Raw genomic sequence first — 11440 nt, forward strand, 5'->3', positions numbered from 1 at the left:
TCTTGTTTTGTATTCTTTTAAAGTCAACCAGCTCTACTAAAGGTCTGTAATTATCGTAGTGGACAGTCTCCTTCCTGATTACATCTCTATAGGTACATTTCCAAGTGTAGCTTTAAATAAATGTTTAAAGAGACTGTTTGTTCTCAAATTTTCTAATCTACAAAGATAACAAAAAAGGCTATCAACACCTACTTCAATTACTTCTTTTTGTTTTCTTTTGCAGATAAATGCCCTTTAATTCAATCCAACTAACCATTATGTGACATGAGAAGAGAAAGTGCCATGGAGGACAAAGTACTGAAGGAAAAAGGGAAAAGGGAAACTCCCAGTGTCAAGTGATCTTATTCATTATTCAACGAGGCTCTTGTCAAGTGGTCCTTAAATTAAACGTCCATTAATGAAAAACTACAGATACTATAAACATGTGTACATTACTTATTCCTGTCTACTCCTACTACCTATCATTTCTTCACTTTTCAGACCCAAAAGCTTTGACTGGTGAATGCAACTGCAAAACATCTGATCCAAGGGGGCAAGTGAGAGCACCTCTCTTCGGTACTCTCAAGCTGTTTGAAGTTTTCAACACGAAATTCTCTTAAAAGCATTCACTCATTTTATCCTTTGTTTAGTTGTAAATGTTATTCACTGGCTCATACAATCCTTGCAACCTAGACTACACAAGATTCCTTATGCTAGGTTTTTTAACCTTGTGATCATCAGAATTACCCAGAAAGCTTTTTTAAAATTCAGCATAGATTCTCCAGCCTCCCCTTGGAATGTTCCAATTCAGTAAGTCTTCTTAGATGGGCACAGCCAGATTTAAAAACCATTGCATTAGATTATAGTGGAGATAACATACTAAACAAATTAAAAACAAGAACACACAAACCCAAATATTGATCTTTCCCTGCCACCCACCCCCAAGAAATGAATACCAGTTTTCAGCGAGAATGTTTTCAATGCCAACTCATTAGAATTTTCTACATAAGTCTGATCATTATTTTTCTTAATCACAGTATTTTAAAAACAGCAAATCAAAGTTACATATTTCAATACTTGCTTTTATATCTCAAAATACCTAGATATAAATGATTTGGGAATTGAAATTTCCAACCAGAGGCAGGAGGAAAAAAGTTTATGGAATTTCTGAAGTCATCAATTTATTCCTTTACTTAAACAAACAAACAAGCAAACAGCTAAGGAACACTGCACCAATCAATGCGTTAAAAGGATACACTGTAAACAAAACTTCCGGATATGAGACTGAATAAAATCGAAATGCTCATCTCTGTAGTCATGTTCTTTCTCCAACACACTAATGGCATCACACTAATGAGTTAAAATAATTTTAAAAACAATATTAACTTTAAATAATATAATGATTTAAACAGTTCAACGCTGGGTGGGGGAATATCACAAAATTACCACTCTGATACAGTGATTGATCAGTAGAACCTAGAATATTAATTACTCCTATATGTCTAGAGACTTTTAGTTCGAGTCTTAAGACTAATGAATACTTTTATTTTTTTAAAAAGCTCTGATTTCTATGATATACTGAATGTGATGAGAACACCAAAGAGAAAGTTTTAGTACATAAAGGAATGAAGAATAACCGGACAAACTTATAATCGGCGGTCATACTTGCTAACTCAACGACTTATGTCCTAGAACAAAGTTTTTAAGATCTAAAATCTATTCTAGTTCTATAAAACACTCTGTATATCCAGGGAGTCTGCACCTCTCACTATTTCCCCTTTGTTCCTCTGCTTATTTGATAGCTCTTAATTGACCTTTCTTTCTTTTCTGGTGCTTTTATTCACTCTCACTTCAATTTCACCAACAGCAAAATAGGGGAATTACAGGCTATTTCTGAAATGTCACCTGTACAATCAATGAAACAATTCTGAATTCTGCTTGCTACAAAAAAAAGTTAGGAAAAAAATTAAGGCATGTTCAAACATCATGATATCCAAATAACTTCATCAAAACTTCTGTGAATTGAAGGTTATGAAATCTAAAAATAAACAATGTCCATCATACCTAATATTAGTTTGGGGGCAAATTTCATGTCATTTTTTTTGATATGTAATTTTTTGTTATGCATATATATAACATAGGACAGTCTCCTTAAATAAACATGATATAGCATACTATCTATGTTATAGAACACTGAGAGTAATTATATCAAAGTATTAAAGATACTTATATTATTATATTGTTGACTTATGACATTTTTGGTGAAGCATGATAGTTTAGTAAACTTTTTAAAACATTTTTAACTGAAATATGAGGATCTGGCAAGAAACCTAGTCTGAGTCTCAATTTCAAGCGTCTTTAAACTGAGTTGAACTACCATTCTTCATCTATCCTGAGACACACATTCCCCCATCCCCCCACACACTTTAAAAGCTCTTAAACTGAAGCAGAACTGACAGTGTCTTAGATTCTGTGAAATACTGTAGATGGTCTCTTTTGGCTTGAAAATTTTATGAATCTATGACTCATTTGATACTGATTCGGGTCCCCTTAAAGCTTGACATTTTTTCTTTGAAAAATAAAGAGCTTTTTATAAGGCAAGTTGTGGTGTAAAAACAGGAAAATATCTGCCAATAAACAGCTCTTTGCCAAACAAAATAAAACCTAAACAAACCACAGACAAAAGGATTCTATTGTAAGAGTTTAAGCACAGTTTTATGTAAAAGATATAAGTAACAATTAACTACACCTGAATCACCATTTGAAAAGCAGACAATAGACTGACTTAATTATTTTAAATGCTCCCCCCACATTCCTTTGTTATTGATAATTTTTGTAATGTTTAAAGTAAAACTTAAGCTATATTTAAAATTTTTTACCATTTTTATTCCAAAGGTGAACAAATTCCACACCCTCCTTCACTCAGATGTGAAAATTTTACATTACCAAAAAAAATAATTTTAGATCTCAAAAGCATTTATATGTTCTGTAATTATCTTAACTATTCCATGGCTTACACAGTAAAGACATACTACTTAGGACCAAATGGGGAGAAGATGAACTTTAAATTATTTTTTAAAGGAAATTTGATTGTATTCTAAAGTGTATACAGTGACAGAACTAAATTAACAGAATTTTTATAATAGTAATACTACCAGAATCTCTTAAATAAATAAAAGGCCTTTGATAACTGCATATCAACTTTACATAATGAGTATTGGTACATCTTTAAAATTAAGTCTATTTCACTTTAAGTACATTTTCTAATATCAAGATATTAGTATATAAAACTTACTGTGGAAAAATATTTTATTTTATGAAGTTGATAGTTTTCATCTTACCTGTAACTATCTCTACTAAACTGACTATACAATTTGAAGTCTAACTGGAATTCGAAAAATGAAATTTGATCACAAATTTTAGAATATCTGAAGTAACATTTTCTTTTAAAGAAAACTATGATTAAGTTCACAAAACAAATGTGAATATCATTCAATATTTTAAACTAGTATATCTACTTATTAAGAAAAGTTACCTAGGAAAACTAATGTATCAACTCCAAAAGGAGCCTAGAAAATAAAACAGTTGTTCATCCCTGGTTAGTATCAGTAGTAGAATCTGTAGGAAGCAAACTAACCTTTGTGCAAACTACTAGTACTGGAATGCCCAAGTTCTGTGTAAGTGTATCTGCACCCAGAGGTAAAACCACACTGTCGTCTTTGTCTTCCTGTGATGCGGTAGTTCTTCTCTGAGGAGAAGCTGGGAAATCTTCTCCTGGCTCTACATATTCTTGAAAGTCTCTAATCACTGAAAATCAAAGTAAATAATTTAATACATAGTTTAGAAATGGCTTTTTATTTCAGCAGGTAGCTTTTCTGCCATCTAAATACATATGTTACTAGAGTTCACACCTAGTCTTGTGTAAGAAACAAAAAGGTTTTGAGAAATCCAATTCAAATACAGTACAGAAACTCTGGACCCACATTAATTATCAGGAGGCAGAATAAAAACACTGAGAGGCTCCAAAGAGCGGGGTTCATTGCAGGCCTGGTTCAACCTGTGCAAATTACTGTGGGCAAGTCACAACTGAGCTCTGTCCCTCTACCCTCTCTAATTCACAAACAGCACTGAAAGGATAGAAGAAAAAATAAATATGGGGGGGGGGGGGGTTTCCACAATCTAAAAGACAGTTCCAAATGGCTTTCTAATATTAACTTCCTTTCTCAAAACCCTTTATTCAGGAGGTCTCCTCCTCTTTACCTAGGTGCAATCTTGAGCCATGTTTACCCTATAACCCCCATAAAAATTAGGGAGATATTATCAATACTAGTAAGTTTTTACAAATCGTTTGCAAAGTTGTCAAAACCTTCACTTAGAAAAAGTTAAAGTGGGAGAGGAACCAAGACGGCAGAGTAGAAGGACGTGCTCTCACTCCCTCTTGCAAGAACACCAGAATCACGACTAGATGCTGGACAATCATCGACAGGAAGACACTGGAACTCACCAAAAAAGATACCCCACATCCAAAGACAAAGGAGAAGCCACAATGAGACGGTAGGAGGGGCGCAATCACAAAAAAAGCAAATCCCATAACCACTGGGTGGGTGATTCACAGACTGGAGAACACTTATACCACAGAAGTCCACCCACTGGAGTGAAGGTTCTGAGCCCCACATCAGGCTTCCCAACCTGGGGGTCCGGCAATGGGAGGAGGAAATCGTAGAGAATCAGACATTGAAGCCTAGTGGGAATTGATGGCAGGACTTCGAAGGACTGGGGAAAACAGAGACTCCACCCTTGGAGGGCACACACAAAGTAGTGTGCGCATCGGGACCCAGGGGAAGGAGTAGTGACCCCAGGGGAGACTGAACCAGACCTACCTGCTAGTGTTGGAGGGTCTCCTGCAGAGGTGGGGGGTGGCTGTGGCTCACTGTGGGGACAAGGACACTGGCAGCAGAAGTTCTGGGAAATACTCCTTGGCGTGAGCCCTCCCAGAGTCCACCATTAGCCCCACCAAAGAGCCCAGGTAGGCTCCAGTGTTTGGTTGCCTCGGGCCAAACAACCAGGGAGGGAACCCAGCCCCACCCATCAACACTCAAACGGATTAAAGTTTTACTGAGCTCTGCCCACCAGAGCAAGAGTCAGCTCTACCCACCACCAGTCCCTCCCATCAAGCCTCTTAGATAGCCTCATCCACCAGAGGGAAGACAGCAGAAGTAAGAAGAACTACAATCCTGCAGCCTGTGGAACAAAAACCACATTCACAGAAAGATAGACAAGATAAAAAGGCAGAGGCCTAGGTACCAGATGAAGGAACAAGATAAAACCCCAGAAAAACAACTAAATGAAGTGAAGATAGGCAACCTTCCAGAAAAAGAATTCAGAATAATGATACTGAAGATGATCCAGGACCTTGGAAAAAGAATGGAGGCAAAGATCAAGAAGATGCAAGAAATGTTTAACAAAGACCTAGAAGAATTAAAGAACAAACAGAGATGAACAATACAATAACTGAAATGAAAACTACACTAGAAGGAACCAATAGCAGGATAACTGAGGCAAAAGAACGGATAAGTGACCTGGAAGACAGAATAGTGGAATTCACTGCTGTGGAACAGAATAAAGAAAAAGAATGAAAAGAAATGAAGACAGCCTAAGAGACCTCTGGGACAACATTAAACTCAACAACATTCACATTATAGGGGTCCCAGAAGGAGAAGAGAGAGAGAAAGGAGCAGAGAAAATATCTGAAGAGATTACAGTCAACAACTTCCCTAACATGGGAAAAGAAATAGCCACCCAAGTCCAGGAAACGCAGCAAGTCCCATACAGGATAAACCCAAGGAGAAACATGCCGAGACACATAGTAATCCAATTGGCAAAAATTAAAGACAAAGAAAATTATTGAAAGCAGCAAGGGAAAAATGAAAAATAACATACAAGGGAACTCCCATAAGGTTAACAGCTGATTTCTCAGCAGAAACTCTACAAGCCAGAAGGGAGTGGCATGATATACTTAAAGTGATGAAAGGGAAGAACCTACAACCAAGATTACTCTACCTGGCAAGGATCTCATTCAGATTTGATGGAGAAATCAAAAGCTTTACAGACAACCAAAAGCTAAGAGAATTCAGCACCACCAAACCAGCTCTACAAGAAATGCTAAAGGAACTTCTCTAAGAGGGAAACACAAGAGAAGAAAAGGATCTACAAAAACAAACCCAAAACAATTAAGAAAATGGTCACAGGAACATACATATCGATAACTACCTTAAACGTGAATGGATTGAATGCCCCAACCAAAAGACACAGGCTTGCTGAATGGATACAAAAACAAGACCCATCTATATGCTGTCTACAAGAGACCCACTTCAGACCTAGGGACACATACAGACTGAAAGTGAGGGGATGGAAAAAGATATTCCATGCAAATGGAAATCAAAAGAAAGCTGGACTAGCAATACTCATATCAGATAAAATAGACTTTAAAATAAAGAATGTTGCAAGAGACAAGGAAGGACACTACATAATGACCAAGGGATCAATCCAAGAAGAAGATATAACAATTATAAATATATATGCACCCAACACAGGAGTACCTCAATACATAAGGCAACTGCTAACAGCTATAAAAGAGGAAACAGACAGTAGCACAATAATAGTGGGGGACTTTAACACCTCACTTACACCAATGGACAGATCATCCTAAATGAAAACAAATAAGGAAACACAAGCTTTAAATGACACAATAGACCAGATAGATTTAATTGACATTTATAGGACATTCCATCCCAAAACAGGAGATTACACTTTCTTCTCAAGTGCGCATGAAACATTCTCCAGGATAGATCACATCTTGGGTCACAAATCAAGCCTCAGTAAATTTAACAGAATTGAAATCATATCAAGCATCTTTTCTGACCACAATGCTATGAGATGAGAAATGAATTACAAGGAAAAAAACATAAACAACACAAACACATGGAGGCTAAACAATATGTTACTAAATAACCAAGAGATCACTGAAGAAATCAAAGAGGAAATAAAAAAATACCTGGAGACAAATGACACTGAAAACATGACGATCCAAAACCTATGGGATGCAGCAAAAGCAGTTCTAAGAGGGAAGTTTATAGCTATACAAGCCTACCTCAAGAAACAAGAAAAATCTCAAATAAACAATCTAACCTTACACCTAAAGGAACTAGAGAAAGAAGAACAAACAAAACCCAAAGTTAGCAGAAGGAAAGAAATCATAAAGATCAGAGCAGAAATAAATGAAATAGAAACAAAGAAAACAATAGCAAAGATCAACAAAACTAAAAGCTGGTTCTTTGAGAAGATAAAATTGATAAACCATTAGCCAGACTCATCAAGAAAAAGAGGGAGAGGACTCAAATCAATAAAATTAGAAATGAAAAAGGAGAAGTTACAACAGTTGTTGAGAGTCGCCGGCTGATGCAGGGGACACGGCTTCGTGCTCAGGTCCGGGAAGATCCCACATGCCGCAGAGTGGTTGGGCCCGTGAGCCATGGCCACTGAGCCCGCGCATCCGGAGCCTGTGCTCTGCAACGGGAGAGGCCACAACAGTGAGAGGCCCGTGTACCGCAAAAAAACAAAAAAACAAAACAACAACAACAAAAAATTAGAAATGAAAAAGGAGAAGTTACAACAGACACCGCAGAAATACAAAGCATCCTAAGAGACTACTAAAAGCAAGTCTATGCCAATAAAATGGACAACCTGGAAGAAATGGACAACCTGGAAGAAATGGACAAATTCTTAGAAAGGTATAACCTTCCAAGACTGAACCAGGAAGAAACAGAAAATATGAACAGACCAATCACAAGGAATGAAATTGAAACTGTGATTAAAAATCTTCCAACATATTAAAGTCCAGGACCAGATGGCTTCACAGGTGAATTCTAGCAAACATTTAGAGAAGAGCTAACACCCATCCTTCTCAAACTCTTCGAAAAATTGCAGAGGAAGGAACACTCCCAAACTCATTCTTTGAGGCCACCATCACCCTGATACCAAAACCAGACAAAGATACTACAAAAAAAGAAAATTACAGACCAATATCACTGATGAATATAGATGCAAAAATCCTTAACAAAATACTAGCAAACAGAATCCAACAACACATTAAAAGGATCATACACCATGATCAAGTGGGATTTATCCCAGGGATGCAAGGATTCTTCAATATATACATATCAATCAATGTGATACACCATATTAACAAACTGAATAAAAACCATATGATCATCTCAATAGATGCAGAAAAAGCTTTTGAAAAAATTCAACACCCATTTATGATAAAAACTGCAGAAAGTGGGCACAGAGGGAACCTACCTAAACACAATAAAGGCCATATACAACAAAGCCACAGCCAACATCATTCTCAATAGTGAAAAACTGAAAGCATTTCCTCTAACATCAGGAACGAGACAAGGATGTCCACTCTCACCACTATTATTCAACATACTTATGGAAGTCCTAGCCACGGCAATCAGAAAAGAAAAATAAAAGGAATATAAATTGGAAAGGAAGAAGTAAAACTGTCACTGTTTGCAGATGACATGATACTACACATAGAGAATCCTAAAAATGCCACTAGAAAACTACTAAAGGTAATCAATGAATTTGGTAAAGGTTCAGGATACAAAATTAATGAACAGAAATCTCTTGCGTTCCTATACACTAATGATGAAAAATCTGAAAGAGAAATTATGGGAACACTCCCATTTACCACTGCAACAAAAAGAATAAAATACCTAGGAATAAACCTACCTAGGGAGATGATAGACTTGTAGGCAGAAAACTATAAGACACTGATGAAAGAAATTACAGATGATACCAACAGACGGAGAGATATACCATGTTCTTGGATTGGAAGAATCAATATTGTGAAAATGACTCTACTACGCAAAGCAATCTACACATTCAATGCAATCCCTATCAAATTACCAATGGCATTTTTTACGGAATTAGAACAAATCATCTTAAAATTTGTATGGAGACACAAAAGACCACGAATAGCCAATGCAGTCTTGAGGGAAAAAAACGGAGCTGGAGGAATCAGACTCCCTGACTTCAGACTATACTACAAAGCTACAGTAATCAAGACAATATGGTACTGGCACAAAAACAGAAACAAAGATCAATGGAACAAGATAGAAAGTCCAGAGATTAACCCATGCACCTATGGTCAACTAATGTATGACAAAAAAGGCAAAGATATACAATGGAGAAAAGACAGTCTCTTCAGTAAGTGGTGCTGGGAAAACGGGACAGCTACATGTAAAAGAATGAAATTAGAACACTCCCTAACACCACACACAAAAATAAACTCAAGAGATGGATTCGAGACCTAAATGTTAAGACCAGACACTATAAAACTCTTAGAGGAAAACACAGGAAGAACACTCTTTGACAAAAATCACAGCAAGATCTTTTTTGATCCACCTCCTAGAGTAATGGAAATAAAAACAAAAATAAACAAATGGGACCTAATGAAACTTCAAAGCTTTTGCACAGCAAAGGAAACCATAAACAAGACAAAAGACAACCCTCAGAATGGGAGAAAATATTCACAAATGAATCAGCGGACAAAGGATTAATCTCCAAAATATATAAACAGCTCATGCAGCTCAATATTAAAGAAACAAACAACCCAATCCAAAAATGGGCAGAAGACCTAAACAGACATTTCTCCTAAGAAGACATAAAGATGGCCAAGAAGCACATGAAAAGCTGCTCAACATCACTAATCATTAGAGAAATGCAAATCAAAACTACAGTGAGGTATCACCTCACACCAGTTAGAATGGGCATCATCAGAAAATCTACAAACAACAAATGCTGGAGAGGGTATGGAGAAAAGGGAACCCTCTTGCACTGTTGGTGGGAATGTAATTGATACAGCCACTATGGAGAACAGTATGGAGGTTCCTTAAAAAACTAAAAATAGGGCTTCCCTATTTTTGGCACGGTGGTTGAGAGTCCGCCTACCGATGCAGGGGACACAGGTTCGTGCCCAGGTCCGGGAAGACCCCATATGCCGCGGAGCGGCTGGGGCCGTGAGACAAGGCCGCTGAGCCTGCGCATCCAGAGCCTGTGCTCCACAACGGGAGAGGCCACAACAGTAAGAGGCCCGCGTACCACCAAAAAAAACCAAAAACTAAAAATAAAATTACCATATGATCCAGCAATCCCACTACTGGGCATATACCCAGAGAAAACCATAATTCAAAAAGACACATGCACCCCAAAGCTCATTGCAGCACTATTTACAGTAGCCAGGTTATGGAAGCAACCTAAATGCCCATTAACAGACAAATGGATAAAGAAGATGTGGTACATATATACAATGGAATATTACTCAGCCATAAAGAAGAATGAAATTGAGTCATTTGAGACGTGGATGGATCTAGAGACTGTCATACAGAGTGAAGTAAGTCAGAAAGAGAAAAACAAATATTGTATATTAACGCATGTATGTGGAACCTAGAAAGACAGTACAGATGAACCGGTTTGCAGGGCAGAAGTTGAGACACAGATGTAGAGAACAAACATATGGACACCAAGGGGGGAAAACTGTGGTAGGGTGGGGATGGTGGTGTGCTGAATTGGGCGATCGGGATTGACATGTATACACTGATGTGTATAAAACTGATGACTAGTAAGAACCTGCAGTATAAAACAAACAAACAAACAAACAAACAAACACTAAACTTTCTTTGGGTTATTTGTATGGAAATACGTTAATATAAATATTTCAGACATTACATGAAATTTCTAAAAACCTTATATGTTCTGTTATAATGTTTTAAGTTATAATTCTAGTTATTACTTTAAAATGTATATCTCAGAAATAACTGAATTTCCTTGTCAATTGCATTATTATGAACTTTCATCAAATCTTTAACCGTGGTCATTTTTAAGTCTTTTGTCATTAACAGACAGTTCTGGGTGTACTCTGATGCTTTTGCAAAAATGTTCCTATAAAAGGGTTTCACCTTGAAGGAATTCATGGAAAAGACTCTGACAAGTACAGGTTTCTGGTAACTGACTATACTGCTGAACTGAATGAATAAGCATTTTCAGAACTCTAATGGAAAACTGATGAATTCATAAAAGTGCCCTGCACCAGTGGGAGGGAGCTGTGAAGGAGGAAAGGTCTCCACACACTAGGAAGCCCCTTCACCGGCGGAGACTCCGGGTGGCGAGGGGGGAGCTTCGGAGCCGCGGAGGAGAGCGCAGCCACGGGGGTGCGGAGGGCAAAGCGGGGAGATTCCCGCACAGAGGATCGGCGCCGACCGGCACTCACCAGCCCGAGAGGCTTGCGTGCTCACCCGCCGGAGCGGGCGGGGCTGCGAGCTGAGGCTCGGGCTTCGGTCGGAGCTCAGGGAGAGGACTGGGGTTGGCGGCGTGAACATAGCCCGAAGGGGGTAGT

The 11440-nt window shown here is 37.8% G+C and overlaps 1 protein-coding gene across 2 annotated transcripts in view; it reads right to left on the reverse strand.

Moving 5' to 3' along the window:
• Positions 1–11440, reverse strand: part of DYNC1LI1 (dynein cytoplasmic 1 light intermediate chain 1) — a 57635-nt gene that overhangs the window by 8771 nt on the left and 37424 nt on the right. For both annotated transcript variants that reach the window (XM_007464919.1, XM_007464918.1), the window contains 2 exons: positions 3617–3786; positions 1236–1329 (listed from right to left, as the gene is read on the reverse strand). In XM_007464919.1, coding sequence (XP_007464981.1) covers positions 1236–1329; positions 3617–3786 — 264 coding nt within the window. The remainder of the gene's footprint in view (positions 1–1235; positions 1330–3616; positions 3787–11440) is intronic.

This window comes from Lipotes vexillifer, unplaced genomic scaffold (genome assembly GCF_000442215.2).
Source record: "Lipotes vexillifer unplaced genomic scaffold, Lipotes_vexillifer_v1.1 scaffold1934, whole genome shotgun sequence".
Taxonomy (NCBI): domain Eukaryota; kingdom Metazoa; phylum Chordata; class Mammalia; order Artiodactyla; family Lipotidae; genus Lipotes; species Lipotes vexillifer.